At 60.3% G+C, this 21,707-nt stretch overlaps 2 protein-coding genes across 2 annotated transcripts; one reads left to right on the top strand and one right to left on the bottom strand.

The window, feature by feature from the left end:
• The first annotated feature begins 3,745 nt into the window (after positions 1-3,745).
• On the top strand, positions 3,746-14,425 carry MEX3A (mex-3 RNA binding family member A). Its single transcript, XM_019431578.2, is given in 11 exon segments — positions 3,746-4,768; positions 4,770-4,937; positions 4,939-5,185; positions 8,782-8,921; positions 8,923-9,057; positions 9,059-9,172; positions 9,174-9,245; positions 9,247-9,369; positions 9,371-9,443; positions 9,446-9,471; positions 9,474-14,425. Coding segments are annotated over 11 exon segments (1,569 nt in total). The 5' UTR covers positions 3,746-4,729; the 3' UTR covers positions 9,906-14,425.
• A 791-nt stretch (positions 14,426-15,216) lies between these two features.
• Positions 15,217-21,461, bottom strand: RAB25 (RAB25, member RAS oncogene family). Its single transcript, XM_019431593.2, has 5 exons — positions 21,146-21,461; positions 18,307-18,502; positions 16,923-17,116; positions 16,015-16,095; positions 15,217-15,574 (listed from the first exon to the last, which is right to left on the bottom strand). Exons 1-5 carry the CDS (start codon positions 21,186-21,188, stop codon positions 15,447-15,449), a joined length of 642 nt encoding a protein of 213 aa, XP_019287138.1. The 5' UTR covers positions 21,189-21,461; the 3' UTR covers positions 15,217-15,446.
• Positions 21,462-21,707: the final 246 nt, after the last annotated feature.

The raw sequence follows: 21,707 nt of genomic DNA, 5'->3' as shown, positions 1-21,707 counted from the left end.
TCTTCTCCATCCCCATAGCCCTCCAAGGCCCAAAGACCGTTCTGCCCTCACATGCAATCCTGTTTGACCATGTTCTCTGAGTCACATAGGCTAGTTTCTGTGTCTTGCTGAGAGCAGAGATCAAATCTGGTATTTCTTTTGTGTGTCCTACAGAATTTTACTTAATACATTCTCACTGAGGGAAATTAATTCATTGTTCCAGCAACAGAGGGAAAACTGGCTGCACTGTCAGCAGGAAACACGGTGTTTAGATAGGTTCCCAGGAGGAGGGGTGTTAGGAAAAGAAAATGGAGACCCCGTAACACATAGGAGAGGAGGCTCCTCTGATGAGGACAGATGGAGAGGACAGGGGAGATGGCTAAGAGGACCTCCATGAGGGCCAGCCAACCTGGTGGGGCAGCCTCCCTGGGGCTCCGGGGACTAGGGCATGGGGTGGGGGGGTGCACAAGAGCTAGGTATGTGCCCCATCCCTTGGTACTTGGACAGGTGGTGACAAAGGGTGCCCACGTTTGCCCAGAAAAGAGAAGGGAGGTGCCTGGGTGGCTCGGTTAGTTAAGCGTCCGACTCTTGATTTCAGCTCAGGTCACGATCTCATGGTTCGTGAGTTCGAGCTCCACAGCAGGCTCCACACTGACAGTGCAGAGCCTGCTTGGGATTCTCTCTCTCTCCCTCTCTCTCTGCCATCCCAGCCCCACTGGCACTCTCTATCTCTCTCTCAAAATAAATAAATACACTTATAAAAATAAAAAAAAGAGAGAGAGAGAGAAAAGAGAAGAGAAGGGACAGAGCTCCACACACAGACAAGCACGGTCTGGATCACCCTACCCCACTGCTGTCCTGAGCCGCCACACACAAACCCTGGGCCGCTCTGCTGTCCTGCCGTGTTTCGTAGCCAGGCCTGTGTGCACACAGGGAGACGCACACAGATACAGCTGGACTGAGCCACGCACTGCACACCCAGCCAACTCAACGGCTCCACGGAGGCCTTTGTTCCTCAGGCCCGGGGCTAGAGCCTGCCCGTGCCGGCCACAGACACAGAATTTGCTTGCATCCCAGCACTCGACAGGAATTATTTTTGGAATTATCTGCTGGTTGTTTGGGATAATCTTTTTTTCTACGAGGCCAGATCTAGAACTGGCTTTGAGTGACTCACAGTGGGTCAGGATCTCCTCCAGGGCCTGGCACATCCTAAGAGCTCAAAAGGAAGCAGTTAGCTGACGAAGAGCGCAATCTAGCCAAAGTCCACTGCGAGGAGAGAACAACAGGGCCGGAGCGCTAACATCGACCGAACACTTATCTTGAGTCAGGCACTGTGCTGGGGGCTTGTTTGTCCATTTCCGAGACGAGGAACCAAGCTCGGCGGCACCCGACTACTCAGGAAGCACGTCTGCCTCCAGAGGATTGCTCCTTCCTCTCACGCCATGAAACTTCGAATATGCAGCTAACTGGACACCCTCTTCCTGAGCTTCTGCTCTGGGCAGGGCTGCGTGCTGGGCACTGGGGGGCCAGGGAGGGGGACAATGACAAAGAGGAAAGACAGCGCTGTCCTTTAAGGCCTTGGAGTGGAGTGGAGAGATACGCCATGCACACACCTTTCTGGTCATAGGCAGACAGTGAGGGGGTGGGGGTGGGGTCGGCTACGGTCGTCTATTTCCAAGCAAAACTGTTTAAGTTAAGGCCTTCGGCCTGAATTCTGGAGCTGGCAGGCAGGCGGAAAGAGGAAGAGAAGGGCCCTGGACAGAAACCTAGCTTGTCCAATACAAGTGTCAGTGGAAGAGGGGAGTCCCCTGAACAAAGGAGGCCATCAGCCTCTGGGAGCAAGAGAAGGACTCAGCAAAACCCCGCCCCATGAAAACTCTGTCACCTGGGCAGTCTGGTGGTCCCCACTGTGGGTGGACATACCCCAGACCATCTGCAGGCACACGCTCCTGCGCGTGACCCAAGTGCCACGCACCGCACGCACCCTGCCCTCCGGGGGCACGCGGTCACGTTGGCTTCTCCTGCCTCGGTTTTCTGTTTTCTGTCTGGAGTCTCAGTGGGACCCTGAGGGCGACACGTGGCGCGTTAACACACCCAGGGCGGCGGCGGGGGGGGGGGGGGGGGGGGGGGGGGGGGGGAGGGGGAAGCTGACTTGTCTTTGTCGGCTCAGTGAGGTGGGTCCAGCAGGGGCCTCCGCCTCCCCTGCCCCACTCCTTACTCTACCCTTCCTGTCAGCGGCTGCCCCCCTCCCCGCACACACACACTTGTTTCTGTCCTTTGTTTTCCACCCAGGCCAAATCCCCGGGGCTTCTTTGGTCATTAACCTCCTGCTTTAATTAGCTTAGCGGGGAAGCAGAGCAAATTCAGGGGTGGGTGTCAAGGGGGAATCTCATTTCGGTGGGGACAGGAAGGCTCGGAGCAGCTGGTGACAAAAATGCCTGGCACACAATAAGTCCTATACAAGTGTGTGCTATTTCTATTAATGTGAAAAACAGTCACCTGGTCCACAGAGCAGGAGCCTCCCCCCACGAGAGGGCCCACGGGCCCCCAGGAGCACAGGTGGCCCAATCCACGTTCCTGGGGCAGAAGGAGAGGGGGACAAGAGCCTACCTACCTCTCCACTCCCTCTGCCGCTCAAGCCCTAAAGCTTGCTGTTAATGTTCGCTCAAATCCCCAGTGCAGGGGGGCACCAACTCTGGGGCCCTCCAGGGGTGCCTGGCCATGGTTCCCCTCCCTTTGATCTTCTGCTGATCGGGAGCAAGAGCCCTGCCCCTCCTGGGATCCTGCACTCTAGCCCCCAGCCTCCTGCTGTTCAAATCTCCTCTTTCCAAGAACCAGCAGAGGGAACTGGGCTTCACCGCCCGGCCCTCAAGGCCTCACAGTGGCAGCTCTGTGAGGTCACCTCATCTCTCTGTTCCCCGCCTCCAGGCAGGACTTTACCTCACAACCCAGTTCAGAGTTTGGGTTTCCAAGGCCCTGCAGAAAAGGACACCTTCCCACTGTAGCTCACCCCCACCCATTCTCATGAAACGATTTTGGGAAGTTCTTCTGAAAGTCCAACCTCAAGCCCTCGGGCCGCAGTGCACCCTCTCTCCATTTGGGAAGGGCCCAGGCATAAGAAGGGAGACAAAAGAAATGCTGGAGAGGCGGCGTAGGGAGGGAAAAGGTCGCAGTACACCCCGACTTGCCCCAACTCCCTCTACAAGTACCCAGCTGTCCAATTCACGCCTTAAAAACTTATTTTTACTTCCACCGAACGTCCAGGGTGCAAGGAGCCGAATTAACGGGCTCGGGGGTGGGGTGGGGGTGGGGGCAAGTGCAATGACGGTGGAGGCCCGAGAACAGAATCACCCCAAGGCGTCTGCGGGGCCCGGGCCCGAAGGAAGTTCGGGTCCCGAGCGCACCCCGTCTCTCCTCCCTCCTTGGGTCGCGCCCGAAGCCCGGGGCTCTCCCCCGAAACTGTTAAGTCACATCTCGCGTCCAAGCCTTCGCCTGCCTCCCCGCTCGCTGCCCTCCGCCCCCCTCTCCCGCCCCGCGCCCCGCCGCCGCTCGGAAGGACCAGAACTAACTCACCTCCCAGTCGCCGCCGCTCAGATCTCCGAGCCTGGGGGGGGGGGGGGGGGACGGGAGGGCACGGGGGGGGGGGGGTGTGGTGGCTGGCCGCTCGGCGGGGCGGGGGGTGGGGGCGGTGAGCGGACCCCGGCTTTGGCCAGGGGGTCCCGCCCTCCGGCCCATCCCGGCCTCCTCGGCGCGCACGGCCCGGCGGCGCCCGCATCGCGCTGCGGGCTTTGTCTGCTCTGCGGAGAGGCTGTCCCCGCGGCCCGCAGCCGGGACGACTCCGCGGGAGGGAGGGGCGCCGAGGCAGCGCGCGGGGAGGGGGCGCGGCCAGGGAGGGGGCCGCGGCGACCCGGCGGGCCGCTCCCGCCCCCTCGCCCCCTCATTACCATAAGAAAGGGGGACACCCCCCCCCCCCGGCCGGCCCGGACGAGGCGGGGGCGGGTGGCGAGCCCGTCTGGGGAGGGGGCGCTCCGTCAGCCTTTTCCGACCCGCTCCGGTTCCGTCCCCCGCGCCCGCCCCTCCCTCGGGGAAACCGGGAACCTCGACTTCCACCACCCCCAGCCCCCACCCGCTGCGCCCCGGAGCCGGGCTGGAGACCGGAGGCACGTCCCCATCCTCCGCGGGGCGAGGAGCCCGAGCCCGCGCCCCCGAGGGCGGGAAACTACAACTCCCGGCATGCCCCGGGCGCCCCCGCGCCCCCCCGCAGTTCCATGCTGCTCCATCCAGTTCATTTAAAACAAAAGAGTTTGAGCGCTGGAAGGGGCTGGGCTCGACTGGGGGCCACTGGGCGCCGCTCCCGGACGGGGCTCGGTGCGGGGAGCCTAAGGGGGGCGTCTGGACGGCGGGGTCTAGAGCCGCCCGGGTCGGAGGCGGGAGGGGTGGGGGCAGAGATCCCGCAGCCCCCCCGCCCCCCGTCACCCCCGGAGCGGAGACGAAGAGCGGCTTCCTCGGTTTTGCTTCTCTTTTCCCCCCACCCCCACCCCGGGGGCTGGGGCGAGGGGAGTCGGGTTACAGGGTGTTTTGGGGAGGGGGGCTTAGGGGGAGGGTCTATCTTTCTATCTCGCTTTCTTCCCCCCTCCCCAGTTCTTTGTTCCCCCCCTCCCCACACGCCCCCCTCCTCTCCCCTCCCCTCCTCTCTCCTCTTTTCCCTTCCACCACCTCTCTCCCTCTCTCCCCCAGCTTTTGTTTCGCCATGCCTAGTCTAGTGGTATCTGGAATAATGGAAAGAAATTGGGGGCTTTGGAGAACTAGGATGTTTCGGGGGAAGCGCTAAGGACCGAGGGCTGCTGGAAGACGAGCGCGCCCTTCAGCTGGCTCTCGATCAACTCTGCCTCCTGGGTTTGGGGGAGCCCCCCGCCCCCACGGCGGGCGAGGACGGGGGAGGTGGGGGGGGCGGCGCCCCCCGCGCAGCCGGCCGCCCCCCCGCAGCCGGCCCCGCCGCCGCCGCCCGCGGCGCCCCCGGCCGCCCCGCCGGCGGCCCCCGCGGCGCAGACGCCCCAGCCCCCCACCGCCCCCAAAGGGGCCAGCGACGCCAAGCTCTGCGCTCTCTACAAAGAGGCCGAGCTGCGCCTGAAGGGCAGCAGCAACACCACCGAGTGTGTCCCCGTGCCCACCTCCGAGCACGTGGCCGAGATCGTGGGCAGGCAAGGTAAGCGGGCGCCGGGACCGCGGAGACGGACTGGAGTGGGGGGGCACCCCATCCCGGCACGGAAAGTTCATTTCCTCTCTCCTTGCCCGCTCTGGCTCTGTCCCTTCCCCACAAAGGGGGACCCGCCCCCTACCCCGATTTCCAAGTGCCACAAAGTTCCCTGCCACCCCCAGTCGGGACTGTTCTTCGGCTCCTTCCTTCCCCAGGGCTCTGCCTTTAGACAAAGAAATTGCCTCTCACAGAGAGAGGAAAAGGGAGGGGGATCGGTCTCCCAATCCTGGGAGGCTGTCCGGAGGGGATGTCCACTCCTAGCCAGAAAAACTGGAGGAATGCGCAAAGAGTTGCTCAGAGCCCCTGCTCCGGGAATCTGCTCGTGGGCTGGGGAGGGGGCACCCCTGGGACCCCCTACAGCTGGAGTTACAGACTTTGGGGGAGACCTGGCCCGGGAAGCCAGACTGAGTATCTGTCTCTTTGTTGGGCTGAGTGCAGGAATGGAAGGGGGTGTGGCTCATGGGAGGGTCCCAGCCCAGGGGAGAAGTGGGGAGGGGGGGCTGCTGGGGAGAGGGAGTCCTGTGGTCACCCACACACCAGAGTTGAAGGATCTGTGGGGTTTTGGAAGGGGCGCCTCCGACGAAGTGCCACGTCCTGGCGTGGACCTGTCCTCATCCCTCTCAGGCTTTTGTTCTGGGCTGGCCACGGCCAGGGGCCAGAGGCCTGGAGAGGGGTCTCTGGTAGTGTGAGAGTAGGACAGGGCAGGAGGGGGCTGCAGGGGGGGGTGGTGAGAAACCTTCGGCGGGAGGTTCGGCTGGAGGGCGTGCGCCTGGGTGTGTTTGTTGGGGTGGGGGGTGTAGAATTAATCCAGTGTGGTGTGTCTGATACCACACCCTCCTCAGCTCCAGCATCCCTGGGCCGGGTGGGGGGGTGGGGAGTGTTGGTGAGGGTCCAGACTGAGCAGACGGGATCTTGGGGACCCTTCCCTCTCCCGGTTTCCCAAAGGGGAGTGGGGGGGGGGCTGGATTTGGAAATTGCAAGGGGGCTGGGCTGGGAGGTAGGGTGGGGGAGGAGCAGGGGAGGAGCTGTCCCACAGTGGGGAACAATAGAGGAGCTGCTTTCCGGCTGGGAGTGAGGGAGGAGGCCGGCTGCGGGCAGGGGAGGAGGGGGAGACCAGCTGGGGGGGGGGTGCCTACCGTACACCCCACCTCATCCACCCGAACTGCTTGGGGGTTGGGGGCATTTTGCAGGGCGATCCAGAATGGAGGAGGAAGATGCCACTCCCCTGCACAGCCCCTCACCCCCCCTGGGGCGCTCCATCTCGAGATTCCTGGTTCAAAAAGTTGGATTTCCTCTTGTTGCCAGAAACTAGGGACCCCGAGCCCTGGAATTGGGTGGGGACACTGATAGCTCTCCCTGGATGCGGGGGTGGTCTTGGGAGGGGCCCAGGATTTCATGGAGTCATCTGCCTCTGCAGCAGACGGATGGATCTGTCTCTCAGAAAAGTAGGGGGATCTCTCCTATTCGGGGAGGAGAAGCCCCCCTCACCCCTGAAGCACGTGGAAGTCCTCGCTCTTGTCTAGCCCCCCTCCCTGGGCCGCAGCGCCAGGACTCCTCTTTTTGACCTCTAGAAAGGTGAAGCCCCGTGGTCTTCCCTTCCAGAGATGGCTTCTTCGGTGTTTCCAAAAACCCAGGATCCCGTCCACCAGCTCCGCACCTCCGGGACCCCAGCTTTTCTTCTTACTCTCCTGCCCTGGCCTGTCTGCCCCACCCCCCCACCCCCCACCCCCAAAGATACCCCGCTCTTGCTTCAGCTAATGGACCTAGAACTTAGAGCCCCCGGGTGCCCAGCAGACGCCATGTGAGCGGAAGTTGTAGGAGAGGGAGTCACTGCTCCTCGCACCTCAGGCCTCACAGAAAGGAGGACCAGCATTTACCGATATTAGAGCAGCAAGGATGTGGGCTTGACAACAGGTAGGACTTCTCAACTGCCAAGAGGCCTGAAGACAAGAAGGGAGGAGCCTGTTCTCCTTCCTGAGGTCTCTTGAAGGTGAGGAGCACTGCCCTCAACGCACCCCATCCTCCCCCCTGCCCAATCTGGTGGGGCTGGAGGAGAAGCCACCTGGAGAGAAGGAAGGAGAGAAGCCCCCCGCCCCAGCTGCCCTCAGGGCCCGTGGCTGGAGGGCTGGGGCCCAATGGGAGAGCTAGGACCGCTGCATGGGTTTTGGGGGGAATAGGTCACGCGGTGGGGGGCTAGAAGAAAGAGCACAGCGTGTACCTGCAGAGCGGTGGGAACGTGTCTCCACTGTGCGCGGGGGGCAAAAGTTGTGGGCGTGCAGAGGAATGTGCTGTTTGAGGGCTGCGGGTGATGGAGATGGGAGAGCAGGGTGTGCGAGAGGTTCAGACACAAGCAGTCCGTGTGTGAATGTGAGTGTGCACTGCGTTTGCACACGAGTCGTGTTTAGATAAAGGCACACGGTGCATCACGGCTCTTAGGTCCATGCGTGTGCAGACTCACACGCGTGTGGCATGTGTGCTTCGAGAAAGCACGTGAGCCCGGCTGCGTGTGAAGCCAGGGGGCAGAGAGACAGAACTTGGGAAAGAGGAGACAGGCTTGGCCTGTCAGCCATCAGGGGGCTGCGGCCTTCAGAGATGCTGTGTCCACGCCAGCCTCCTGGACCCTTCTCTTCCCCTTCGCTGTCTTTGTCTCTCTTTGTCTCGGCTCTCCTCTTCTCTCTTCCTGCCTCTCCCCCCCCAATCTCCCAGCTTTAACCCCCTCTACTTCAGAGCGTCAGTGTGGGTGCAGAATACCTTTGTCTGTCACCTCCTCAGCGCCCAGCCATCTCAGCGCTCCTGCCCCCAGGGGACAGTGTGGCTGGAGTGTCCACGGGCTCGGGTGCTGTCCCTCACACGTCATTATTTTTATCTTCATACTTCTTTCCCTCTTGAAACTGATTCTCAGACCCTTCCCAGTCTCCCACACTCCACTGGTTGCTGCAGACGTGCTATGAATTTGGGACCCTGTGAGACGCACTAATGGGTGGAAGGCAAGGTCGGGGGTGGGGGGGGGTGATCATAGATCACAGAGCAAATGGGTGTCAGTGGTCCCTGAGTAGACTGGAGGACACGTTTAATGAATGGAGGTCAAGTCAGGAGATTGTGGGGTTACTGAGCACTTCGGGGCCCTACAAGGTCAGTGCCAGCCTTGGGGGGGGGGGGGGGCGGCGGTGTGATTAAGTGACCTGGAAGTTTGTGAGCAGTCAGGAATCAGTGGAGACGTGAGGGAACAGTACGTGGTTGGGCGGAGTTAGCAGATTTGAGGTTAGCAGCTTGTCCCGGAGGGTCCGTGATTATCTCCCGGTTTCAAGAAGTGATTGAATTTGGAGGGTCCTGGCTGGAATCCGAGCGGAAGTTGGTACGTTTTGAAATCTGTGGTTGATAGAGGCGTTGGGGAGACCCGAGACGGGGGACGGTGGAAGGCAGGGGGCATTCGCACCTGGGGGCCTGGGTCTGAGTAAAGATCAGGAGCCGACTGGCCCCAGCGCAGACCTTCTTGCCCTGTGAGTTTCCTTCTCTCTCCCCTCCCCCCCCACCCCCCATCCCAGGCTGCAAGATTAAGGCTCTGAGGGCCAAGACCAACACGTACATCAAGACCCCGGTGCGCGGCGAAGAGCCCGTGTTCATGGTGACCGAGGCGGCGGGTGAGGACGTGGCCACAGCCCGACGGGAAATCATCTCGGCGGCCCGAGCACTTCTCCATGATCCGCGCCTCCCGCAACAAGTCGGGCGCCGCCTTCGGCGTGGCGCCGGCCCTGCCGGGCCAGGTGACCATTCGCGTGCGGGTGCCCTACCGCGTGGTGGGGCTGGTGGTGGGCCCCAAGGGGGGCAACCATCAAGCGCATCCAGCAGCAGACCAACACGTACATCATCACGCCGAGCCGCGACCTCGACCCGGTGTGTTCGAGATCACGGGCGCCCCGGGGGAACGTGGAGCGCGGCGCGCGAGGAGATCGAGACGCACATCGCGGTGCGCACGGGCAAGATCCTCGAGTACAACAACGAGAACGACTTTCCTGGCGGGGAGCCCCGACGCCGGCCTGGACAGCCGCTACTCCGAGGCCTGGCGGGTGCACCCGCCCGGCTGCAAGCCGCTCTCCACCTTCCGCCAGAACAGCCTGGGCTGCATCGGCGATGTGCGCGGTGGACTCCGGCTTCGAGGCCCCGCGCCTGGGCGAGCAGGGCGGGGACTTCGGCTACGGCGGCTACCTGTCCCGGGCTACGGCGTGGGCAAGCAGGGACGTTGTACTACGGCGTGGCCGAGACCAGCCCCCCGCTCTGGGCGGGCCAGGAGAACGCCACGCCCACCTCGGTGCTCTTCTCCTCCGCCTCCTCGTCGTCGTCGTCGTCCGCCAAGGCCCGCGCCGCGCCGCCGGGGGCGCACCGCTCGCCCGCCGCCTCCTCCGCGGGGCCCCGAGCTGGCCGGACTGCCCAGACGCCCCGCCGGGGAGAGCCGCTGCAGGGCTTCTCCAAACTGGGGGGCGGCCTGCGGAGCCCCGGCGGCGGGCGGGACTGCATGGTGTGCTTCGAGAGCGAGGTGACTGCCGCCCTCGTGCCCTGCGGACACAACCTGTTCTGCATGGAGTGTGCAGTACGCATCTGCGAGAGGACGGACCCGGAGTGTCCCGTCTGCCACATCACGGCCACGCAAGCCATCCGAATATTCTCCTAAGCCCCCTGCCCCAGGCCTCCTGCGGTCCCTCCCCAGGGGCCCGCCCTGGATCTGTTTTCCACCGGGGCCTTTTGGAAATCAGTGGTCTGAGGGGCAAGGTGCTTAGAGATACTCGCTCCGTGGGGAGGGGGAGGGGAGGCGATGGTGGCTGAGGAGGGGTAGGCCACTTTCAGAGCCTCTGGTCACCCCAGTCCTGGAATGGTGGGGAGGGGGCCAGGCAGGAGATTTTACTAGAGTTACAACTCTGATACCTCAACACACCCTTCAATCTGGAAGCAGCTAAGAGAAACTTTTGTTTTGCCAGAGGTGACCGTTAAGGCACCCTGACCCCCTCTGTCCACCTCCCCATCTGCATCACACTGCCCCTCCCTCTGCGGAGGGGATGGGGAAAGGGAGGGGGACAGGTTCCATCTGTATCTAGAGGTGCTCTTTCCAATCCTCAAGCCTCTCTGGGCCCTGACCTTTGACCTCCCAACATGACCCTCTAGACCCTCCCACTGCCATATCCTGTTTGGGAATCTGTTCCTGGGTTTCCGAGGTACAAGGGGGTTGGGGCCCTTTCAGAAGTCTGCACAGATATTCCGGGCGGGGGGTGGGGGGAAGCATGTCAATCTAGAAAGGGCTCAGAGCTCATCTCCCCGACAGAGCTGGGTGCAGGGGTCTGGAGAGAGAGCTCCTCTCTGCCCCTCCGGCTCCCCGCCCCCATCTTCCCTCCATTGGGCTCTCCCTTCCCTTTACTGTTTCCACCGGCTCTCCTCTTTGCTTCCCCTTGATGGCTGCCCTTCCCAGCCCTGTCCTCCTCCCCTCTCTTCCCTTCTCCCCCTCCCTCCTGCCCCTTCTAGTCCAGCTTTGGGTTCACCATCTCCCCTGGGGAGAAATAGGGGAGAAGAGCATTTGGATGGACCCCCCCCCCCCCATTTAATTCCTCTTCTGGCATTCGGAGGCCCTCCCCACTCCAAAGAAACACCTCTAATTCTTGATGGAATGTATCCCCATTCTCAGTGACAATTTGAGGAGGGAACGAATACTGGGGTACATCAAGGGTCGAACCTCCGCCTCTACCGTCTTTGGGCATTGCATTTGGGGAGCAGTTCTCGGGCTGGATTTTCTAGCAGCCGGCAGTCGTGGAGAGCCAGGGTCGTGTGTGTGTCTGCTGTTCAAGGGGACAGGAAGGAGCCTGAGGCTGGTGGATGGAAGGGCCCCCCCTCCCCCTGCAGCTCCCACCCCTGTGCCCCTCTCTGGGCCTTACCCGAACCCCTATCAGCGGGCAAATCATGAAGTCTCTGTCCCACCCATTGTGGCTGAGGAGAGAGGCCGGGTCTTCAGAGAGAGCTCAGTCCCAGGCCGGTCGGGATTGTGGTGCCGCAGGGCCCCATATTGCTAACAGGCCTTGCATCCCCCCTCCACTGCTTCCCTGAGGCTCACTTGGGGCTGCCACCAGCCTGCCACCCTCCTGGTTCCGCTGGCCGGGCCAGGAGAGGGTGGGGGATGGGAGTCCCAGGAGATTCTTGTATATAGTGGGGTGGGACTCTTCCAAATGATCTCTGAGCACTTAGCTCAGGAACCCCATTCTATCTGATGGAGAGGGAGTGCAGGGATGGAGGTACAGGGGGGATTTCCTCCTCTCCTTCCTCCTGTTGTGAATTAACTCACCTCTCCTCGGCCTACCCCTCCAGACCACCAGCCAGGGAGGGGAGAGGAAGGAGGTCACAGTCAGGAAAACTGGCCTGGCCGCTGACAACTTCCCTCCTTCCCGCCAACGTGAGCCATCCTGAGATGTCTGTACAATAGAAACCAAACCAAATGGGCACCCCCGGTCGCCGAGGGGGGGTGGGGAGGGGGGTGGGAAGAAGGGATGTCTGTCTGTCGATCCCCCTCCCCCTCTCCACCTCTTACCCACAAAGGCAGAAGACTGTTACTCTAGGGGGCTCGGAAAATTCAATCCCACCCTTACTAATTGAGCCAAACCTAGAAACCAACGCAAAAACACATAGTGAGAGACAAAACAGAGGAGAGAAAGCGTGAGAGGGAGCGAGATAGGCGACCAACGCAAAGGAGAGAAAACAAAAATAGCAAAAAAAAAAAAAAAAAAAAAAAAAGCAGTTCTTTATAATTTAATATTCTATTTTAATAAAGGCGTTTATTACCGTATAAATGTAGCAAAGAACCTGGGCTAATATGAAAAAAAAAAAGACTTTTTATTAGGTAATTTATTATATGAAAAGGATATTTTATTTTATGATAAAGTGATCCTTAAAAAAAATAAAAAACTTTAGAAGGTTTAGAATATATGTAGGGAGAGAAGAAGAAAAAAAATACATTTGTATTCAGAGTTAAATCTTAAAAAAAAAAAGTGTTTTTAATATATGTTCGGGTTTACGTTCCTTTTTTCCCCCACTTTTTTTTGGGGAGGAATGTCATTTGCTTTTCGTGGGGAGCATCCTGGGATGTGTGGCGGAGACAGGGGCTGGGGGAACCTGGTCCTTCTGGGGCCCCACAAGTAGATTGGATTTCACTCCATGGGCCCCCTCCCCGCTCCCCTCCCCCTCGGGGGGAGCCGGCAGAGCCAAACAAAGAAAGGGATTAACAAGAAAGGAAGGCGCACTAGGGCTGAGGATCCTGGGCTGCCCCCCCCCCCTCCCCTGCCCTGTCCCAGGGGCGAGTGAGGAGGGGGAAGTCCAGAGCTGAGGCCTTGCAGGCCTGCGGGAACCCTCAGAGAGGTACAAGATTTAAGAGAAATAGTTTTGTTTTGTTTTGTTTAACCAAAAATGAGAGAGAGAGAGAGAGAGAAGAAAAAGAAAGAAACCGAGGGGTTTAAAAGAAAAGAATACTACAAAATAATAATTATTAATAATAATAATTCAAATTTATTTCATATAATCCTAGAGAAAAAGAAAGAATTACTAGTTACTTAGTAGACAATATTCAGATAGCTTAAAGTTTAGTAGCATTGAGGGCCCCTGGGTCCAGTAGAATGTATAAAAGTTGTAACGAAAAAGGAAAGTAGGTGAGGGAAGCGGTCAATTCCACCCTGCATGTGAGAACTCGCCCATGTCCAGGTATCCGGGTGCGAGCAGGTTGCTAGTTCAGGTGGGGAGCTTCCAGTCTGCTGGGGTTGATTCTGAGAATCCTTGGATTTTTAAATTGTAGGACAAATAGATGAGGGGCTCGGTCCCCAGGGTCTTTGAAAGATGGCATTGATCATTTCAACCGCGTGGGAGCTGGGCGGGGCGGCAGAGAAGGTGAGCACATTTCTCCTGCTCTGTGCCCTTGCACCTGGGGGCCCGCCATCAGGCGCATCCCTGGTCTCTGCAGAGCAGTCCTTACTCCAAAGTGGGGTGTCCTCTCGGGGTCTCAGGGAGGGTGGAGCCTGCTTCTCCCAGGCCCAAGGAAGTCCTTCTTGAAGAGTAGCCTCCATCCACCCCGCTACGGATTGATTCAAGAGCCTGGTAGGTCATTCTAGAAACAGATCGCACACGCTTCCCACAGTCGTAGAGCTCCGAGAGGACTGAGGGGGTCGGCACCCCCGTCCTCATTCCTATCCAATATTCCACGTAGCTTTTGGCCTCCGAGGCGGTGGTGGAGGTCACAATCTCGGTAATGGTTCTTTACAGCTGCACTGTGCCCCTTTTCTCCACAGGTTTGCTGTATTGTCTCAAAGAAGTTAGACTCCAAGAAGGACTTCCCACCCCTGGGGTACAGGGGAGATGCTGTCCTTGAAGGCCTGGGAGAACAGGGCTCCCAGGGGTATGAAGGCAGGGGGAGGGCAGCAGGGACTTCGGGGGACCCTGCCCCTACCCCTGTGTTTCAGCCCACCCCCAGCTGTGAGCGGTCAGGTAGAGGCCACCCGCCGAGCCCTGGCCTGGGGGACAGCACCCTCCCCACAGAAGACTGGGGAGCTTGGCTTTTGCATGTAAGAAATCCGCGAATCTTTCTTAGCACTTGCCTTCTAGCGGCCCCAGCTCAGGGTGGGCCCTCCTGTCCGAGGGGGGGCGGGGGCCCCTCAGCTCTGCTTTGGGCACGTGGAGGCTGCTCCTTGACATCAGTGACTCCGTCATGCCCCTCCCTGGCCCTAGGCCCCCCCCATCACATCTCCCTCTCCCCAATTTACTCTTCTCACCCCACCTAGGGAGATCCCCCCCCTGCTCTTTTTGTCCTAGAAACCCCGCTAGTTCGGGAAGGTAGTCTGGGGTGGGGAGGGCTTCCCCTTCCCACTGGAGGGTGCGGGTGGGGTAGGGTGGGGGGGGAGACGGCCCTGGGGCAGGGGGACGGTCTCTCCACTGTAGAAAGTAGCGTAGGATTGTGGTCAGACTTAATTTGAGGCATCTAGCGAAGACACATACAAACCCACCGAGGAAAAAGATTTCAAAAGCAAAATAAAGGCGGGAAATGAAACGGACCCATGAATAATCAAGTCAAAGTAATGTTGCACAAAATGCAGAGAAACCAAGAAGGGGGAGGGTTAATGTATTAAATGTGCTATTAAGAACTTAATTTTATTAAAAGTATTATTAATTAAGGCTCTGGCCTCTTTCTCTGCATCAGAGTCTGACCCACTGTGGGCTGGGTGAGAGGGTTTTCTCAGGGGTGACTGGGTGCCCTCCCCCCCCCCCCCCCGTGCAGTGCAGGGGAGGGACAGCTCCCACTGCTGTCCACAGCTCCCTGCTTGAGTCTCCAGGTGCTCAATCCCCTCCTGGGGGGGGGGGGGGTAGGGGGGGGTGCGTGCACCCTGTCCTGTAGAACGGGAAGGTGAGGCTGGGTGACAGAGACCCTGCTTGGACAGCTTGGACTCCCCCTCCCACCCTGCCAGGTTGGACACCCCCTTTCCTCTGCAGGTCTGGGGGGGCGGTCAGGCGGCAACCTGGATGTGAGCCTTGGACCTTCCACCTCCCAGGCTTCAATCTTGCCCAGCACACGCAGGCTGGCCCTGCCTCTCCCTTCCCTCCAACCCCTCCCCTGCCTCCTCCCCTCACCCCTGGCATTGGAGCGACCTCAGTTCTTGGCATCAGGGCCCTGGGCACCAGATGGTACCTGCCGGTGATTTCCTTTGTCTCTCCTTCCAGATACCCCATCTTGGCCCTGCTGTCCTCCCTCCCCCACCTGCCCTGGGGGTTGGCACAGGGAAGGCTGGGCACCTCCCGCCCCCTTGGCACTGTCCCCAGACCACAGGACTCTAGAGGCAGCTGGCCCCTGGGCTGGGGGGGGGGGGGGGGGCAGTGGGTGTGGTGGGGAGGGGAAGGAGGGGGAGGGAAGCCCAGAAGGGACAGAGGTGAAGGGGAGGCAGGGATGGGAGCAGCAGGATGGCCAGACGTTGGTACAAAACACAGCTTTATTGGAAGACTGAGTGTGTGTGGCGGGGGAGCAGGCAATGGAGACATGGCAGGTGGGGGGACCGTGCTGACCTCAGGGCCCTGTGGTCTGTGGGGCTGGGAGCAGGGAAGCATCCGCTCTGACATCTGGAACCACCACGGGGCAGGGGCAGGTCCCGGAGCCGGGTGGCAGTGGGGTAAGCCTTGGGGGCAGGGTTGGTGTGAGCCCAGGTCAGAGGCTAATGCAGCAGGCCCTCTTCTCACCAGGGCCCGGCTCCTGCCCAGCCTGGGCACCGCCCAGGGTGATGGCGTTGGTCCGGGCGCTGTTCTGCCTCTGCTTGGACACTTTTGCGAAGATCTCTGAGGGGGCAGAGGGCAGTGATCGGGTCAGAAGACTGAGAACCCATGCTACACACACACACACACACACACACACACACACACACACACACACACTCCGCACTGGCCTTACTGAGCACTGGGTGTGGCCATACAAGGAGGTTTTGCTGGAAGGAAATGGAGTTTGGGCAGCTGGGTCCCTTCTACTTACCTGGGTGAAGGGCTAATGCTTAGCTCCCTGTGAAGTGTAGCGTTCTGGTTCCTTCCCCAAGCCTCAGGCTTGGAGAGGAGAGGGCACTAGGGAGGCTCTGAGGAGGCTGGGGGGCCCCCAGAGGGGCTGAGGGGTCATCTGGGGTGGGCAAGGGCTGGGTGTCTGCATTCCCACTCGTGCCCACAGGAGCCTCAGGGACGGGATTGGGGGGGGGGGGGGGGCGTTGCCAAATGCAGGCAGGGGCTCTAACCTTTGAGGACAGTCTCAAATGCCAGCTCAACATTGGTGGAGTCCAGGGCTGAGGTCTCCAGGAATAGCAGTCCATTGTTTTCTGGCAGGAAAAGAAACACAATAATAATAATATTTACTTAATGTTTACTATGTACATTCGCAACGTGCTAAACCCTTGGCACGTGTTGCTCATTTAACACTTAAAACAACCTGTGAGGTGGGTTTGAATATCATCCCTTTTTTACAGAAGAGGACGGAAGACCAGAAACACCGAGAGCGTCAACAAAGGACTTGCTCACTGTCCCCTATCTAGTGAGGCTGGGCCATGGGACGCCAGAGCCTGCACCCTTAACTGCTGCGTCCTGCTGCCTCTGACCCCATAAGACTCCTGGGGAGGGCGTGACTGGAGATGGCCATGGAGATCTCACCTGCCACACACTGTGGATCCCTGAGTGGCCTGGCCTTTAACACCAATGACAAAATTATTGCCCATAAAGACAATCTTGGGGGCGGGGGCGGGCTCATGGGGAGCTCAGTTGGTTAAGCATCCAACTCATGGTTCGTGAGTCTGAGCCCAGAGTCAGGCTCTGTGCTGACGGCTCGGAGCCTGGAGCCTGCTTCAGATTCTGTGTCTCCCTCGCTCTCTCTGCCCCTCCCCCACTTGTGTCCTGTCTGTCTCTCTCTCAAAAAATAAATAAATAAATAAGTAAATAAAGACAACGTTGGGGCAAGCGGTGAAGCATAATGAGGGACGCAGGGTCCAGAGAAGGGGAGTGCTGAGAGACTGGGAGAGAGGTGATGGAGGTAGGGGAACCCACGGAGGAAGTCCAGGCTGGGGCCCTAGGGTGGGAGCAGGGGCCGGGAGGCAGGAGCTGGATGGCACGGGCCAGGCTGGGGGGGCCGGACTGGGTGGTGGAGGGCTCTCACCGGCGAACATTCGGGCCTCTTCAGTGGGCACCTCCCGGGCCTGGCTGAGGTCACTCTTGTTGCCCACGAGCATGACGACGATGGTGGCCTCGGCGTGGTCATAGAGCTCCTTCAGCCAGCGCTCCACCACGGCATAGGTCTGGTGCTTGGTCAGGTCAAACACCAGTAGGGCCCCCACCGCACCTCGATAGTACCTGCGTGGGGGGCGGCAGGAGCGACAGAGGCAAGGTCAGAGCACAGCCCTCAAGCCGAAAGGTCAGAGACGAGACCAGAGGTGGGGTCATATGAAAGCTGAGGTCCAGGGACCCAAACCTAGACAGGGCAACTCCAGGGTCCTGTGTCTGATGCCAAGAGCCCTCCGGGTCACCAGTATTGCAACCTTCCTTCCTTCCTCCCGCTTTTTCTAGCCCACTGTTTCCTTGGGTCCTCTGTTCTTTTTTAAAAGTTTATTTATCTATTTGGGGGGGGAGGGGCAGGGAGAGAGAGGGAGACCGAGAATCCCAAGAAGGCTCGGCACGATCAGGACGGAGCCCCGCGTAAGCTCGAACTTACAAATTGTGAGATCATGACCTGAGCCACCCAGGCGCCCCTGGGGTCCTTCGTTCTGATGTTAGCCCTGGATGGCCACCAAAGAGCACCTGCGCCCCACTCGGCCTCCTGGATGCCCCTTTCGGTGGGCACGTTCCTCACATGGCTCCTGCACCCGCACCGTCCTCTTCTCGCTCGCGGCCACCTTTCTAGGACCGGCTACAAGCCCACCCCCTGCAGCAGTCCCTGAGGTGACCATCTGAGGCACCCCTGCAGGCAGCCAGCCCCACTCCTGGGGTGAGATGGGGCTTTTTCAGCCTGTGATACCTGATTCTTCCGTTTTACTCATGTGTCAACCGAGGCTCAGGAGAGGCCAGGGGACCAGCCCAGGAGTGGCGAGCGTGCGTGTGACCGAAGCCCTGGACTCCTGCTTCCTGCCTCTTGGCAGGTGCCGTCCTCTGTCACACCCACAGACCACCCCCCTCACGTCCAGCCGGACACTGGCAAATGTCCTGCAGGGGCGTCCGGAGGCGGAAGGTCCTCCGTATCCCGAGTGTTTGTAAAATGCAGCTGAAGGGTCCAGCCCTTCGGGTCTGTGATGAAACGGCAGCGGTTGCTGAGTGTGAAGCAGAAGGGAGTCAGGAAGAGCTCAGGGGCGGCTGCTTCCCCTGCCACTAGCAGCCGGGGTCACTGCGTCCTGCCCCCGGCTGCGTGGCTCACGGCATCCACCCGTGTCTCGCCGGGGCCACGGCGTCCCGGGATCCCCCCGGTGCGCACGGGGCCCGTGGCCTCTGCTCCACAGGCCCTCCCTGACTTCCCCAGCGCCCCCCCACCCCACCCCAGCCCCCAGGCTCACGCGGAGGTGATGGCCCGGTACCGCTCCAGGCCGGCCGTGTCCCAGATCTGAGCCTTAATGGCAGCGGTGCCCAGCATGACCGTGCGGGTGGAGAACTCAACCCCGATGGTGGTGCGGCTGTCGTGGCTGAACTCATTCCGTGTGAATCGGGACAGCAGATTGGTCTTCCCCACGCCTGACTCACCGATCAGCACCACTGAGGGGGCAGAGAGACAAGGGCTGAGCTCGGGGGTCTGTCCATCCGGAAAGGGGGCTGAGCTCGGGAAACTGAGGGGGACCCAGGCCTCCTGGCAGAGACCGGGGACTGCAACTCTGCAGTCCAAACTGAGGGGGACCCATCCTCCCCGGGTGAAGGGCCGAGAGTCTGAAATGGGCTGCGGGCCCGTAAGGCTTCTTGGCCTGGCCCGTGGAGACACGACCGCACGGTCAGCCCCCATTTCTGTGATGGGGTGCCGTCTGTCTGTGGGGGTCAGTGTTCAGGGGCCGTGAGGCTGGCAGGGTGTGTGAATGCGGACAGAGACGTAGGCAGTCTGGGGAGCGTGACAGCGCCGTGCCTGTGTCTGCGTGTGAGCTGTGAGGACGAGGAGGAGGCTGGGCGTGCACGTGCGCACACGCGTGTGGGGAGCCGTCCTGTGAACGGAAATGTGGGGAGAAGAATGTTCGGCGGGTGAGCCTCACGGAGGGACACGGGTAAGGACATGGGGCTGGGTGTTGGACCGGCCCACCCTGACCTCTGTCGTATGACAACTGGGAATAGTGATACTATTTTACCGGTTGTTGCAAGACATAAGTGAGATATTGCCTAGGCTGGAGTGAGTGTGCAAAAACCCATCACCATCGTGATCGTTGTCGGCAGGCCAGTGTTATCACCGTCAGGTTTCCAGGGCCCAGGATCCACCGGTGGGGCCACAAAGAGCCTCGGGGCCGGCGGACAGCATCCAGGGCCCAGGTTTACCCACTGCGGGTGAGCGAGGGGCTGGAGGAGGGCGAGGGGGCCGATGCAAGCATGACCTGCTAATTGCGCAACACTGAGCACGCATCCAGGGTGACAGGAGGCCCCCCAGGTTCTGGAAAAGCAGGCTGGCGCCTTGGGAGCCACACGCTCTGGGCGCTGCTCCCCACTCGGCCTCTCACTAGCTAGTGACGTCGAACGGGTGGCTCAGTTTTTCTGGCTTTCAGTTTCCTTGTTTATAAAATGGGTCAAAGCCCCTCAGACTTGGGCAGGGCAGGAAAGAGCTGGGAGCAGGGTGGGGGTGTGTCCCTGCCTCCTCCCCATCTCCCCCCTCCCAGTGGGAGGGGCTCAGTCCTGTCCTCAGGCCCAAAAGGTGCTCAGGGCAAGGGCTTTGGGGTCCGACAGACCCGGCTTCAAGTACGGGCTGGGAGACCATTTGTCTCGTCCTCGGCTGTGAAACGGAGACGCTGGCTGTTCACACCGACAGAGTGCCTACTACGTGCCGGACCCCACCCTAAAAGCTTTACACACGTTAACTCGTATAATTCTCGCGTTGGTGCCACGAGGCAAGCCCAGTATTATTATCACCCCATGTTTACAGACGAGGAAACGGAGGCACTTGGGCTTCGGTGGCTGGCACCAGATGTCACCACTGGTGTGGCAAACGCAGAGGTGCACTGCGGGGGGCGCTGGTTGGCCTCGCTTGGGGCCCTGGCGGTCCTGGGCCGCCTGCACCCAGCGTCCGGGCAAGGCCGGGGGCACAGCGCTCCCCGCCCTTGGCCAAGGCTTTGTGACCCTGGGCCGCACAGAGCTTCTCCCTGCTGCTCGGTCTTGCTTCCTCTCCCTTCCTTGCACCGGTGTTGATCCACAATAGACGTCTTATACCCCAGACTTCTTAGAGTCAGCTTCCGGAGACCCCAACCCGCACTAACTAGTGACCGACAGAGCTGCCCTCTCACAGTCGATCTGGCCCCTGACCGCTTTCAGAAAGAGAGATGCATTTTGGGGTTGTTACGGTGGCCAACGAGCCAGAGCGGGCACACGCTGAGGGCTCAGTAAAGGGCAGTTTCTAGTAGCACCGTTTGTCCCAGCCTCCCCTTCCTGGGAGAGAGGCCGGGACAGCATGGGTCCCCCGGCCCCAGCAGCCCGAGTCCCAGCTTGAGCGAGGGTGGGGCTGAGGCCGGGAGAGGCGGCGGGGTGGGGTGGCTGGGCCGGGAACGACGGCTCTGCCAGTGAACCCCGCCCTGGAGGAGGGGTGCGTGGGGGCTGGGGACACCAGAGGGTCCAACGTAGGGGCTGAGGTAAAGGAGCGGGAAAGGTCATGCTCCCAGGGCCAGCCAGGTTGAACCCAGGCGCCTGCCGAGGGACGGCCGACGGGACCCCAGCCCTCAGTCTTCCAGGTTCTATTAGACCCTGCTCTCAATTTATGAGATCTTCCCTGTTTTCACCCCAAAATGGACAAAGCTCTCCTTTTCTTTTCTTTCCTGCACATGCACCCAGAGACGGGACTTTCTTCCTCTGGAGGTTGTTTCCTCTTTCTCAGGAGGGAAGTCCTCCCTGAAATCTGACCTCCACCTCCTACGCTGTGGTGGCTGACGACTCTTAGGGATGTGGGCTTCCTCTACCAAAGGAGCAGAGGGGCCTAATTCGGCCCTATGCAGGCTTCCTCAACATCCTTATTTACAGCAGCAGAGCCTTCCCGCAGCCCCAGGACTTTTGCCCTAGTAACCGGACCCTCCCCAACTCCCTGCAGCTTTCTTTCTAATCCAAAACGAATGAGAAGCCCTCAGGGGTCCAGGTGAGAGATTAAAAACAAAAACAAAAACAACAGAACGGGCGGGCGCTTTCAGGCTCTGCTGGTCTCTTTTTTTATAGACCCCAACTCACCCTTGAAGACGAAGTTATAATCTTCCTCGGTTCTGTTCCCCATCTTGGCTCCACATGGAGGGTACGAGTGTCTTCAGGGACAGAGGTGACGGGACTATGCGTTGGCGCAGTGCCCTCAACCCTCAGCTCTCCAGAGACCTGGGTCCGCGCCTCCTCTCATTGGGGGTGAAGAAACTTCTGCAGGCAGAGGGACTGAGGGCGACTTCAGGCTGGGCAGGGCCCTGGAGGCTCAGCGCTGGCAGGTGGGGTGCTGCGAGGAAGCCAAGGGGACGGAAGCTGAGAACAGGAAGAGCAGGCGGCAGGAGACCTGGGGCCCAGGTGGGTGGAGAGACGATGACGTCAGACAGGTTAGGCAGGTTGGGTGTCTGCTCCCAGCCTGGGCTCCCGCAGCGGGGCGGGCCGGCAGGGGGTGTGTGGGGGGGGGCTGGGGTTGGGGGAGGGGAAGCTGGGGCCCGCACGGCACCTGCAGAGAGCCATGCTGCTAGGCTCCTGGGACCGGGGACCCACTTGGGTGGCCACCAATGAGTGAGAAATAGCCTCTCAGGGAACGGAAACCTATTGG

Source organism: Panthera pardus, unplaced genomic scaffold, assembly GCF_024362965.1.
Source record: "Panthera pardus isolate Hobbes unplaced genomic scaffold, ASM2436296v1 HiC_scaffold_21, whole genome shotgun sequence".
Classification (NCBI taxonomy): domain Eukaryota; kingdom Metazoa; phylum Chordata; class Mammalia; order Carnivora; family Felidae; genus Panthera; species Panthera pardus.
The sequence above is the reverse complement of the archived record's forward strand: the minus strand, read 5'-3'. Positions and strand labels throughout refer to the sequence as shown.

Coding starts and splice junctions, on each gene's coding strand:
- RAB25 (XM_019431593.2), bottom strand. CDS start 21,188: ATGGGGAACAGAACCGAGGAAGATTATAACTTCGTCTTCAAGG. Junction 18,503..21,145: donor TTATAACTTCGTCTTCAAGG/GTGAGTTGGGGT, acceptor CTGCCCCCTCAG/TGGTGCTGATCGGTGAGTCA. Junction 16,096..16,922: donor AGAGGCCCGAATGTTCGCCG/GTGAGAGCCCTC, acceptor TTTTCCTGCCAG/AAAACAATGGACTGCTATTC.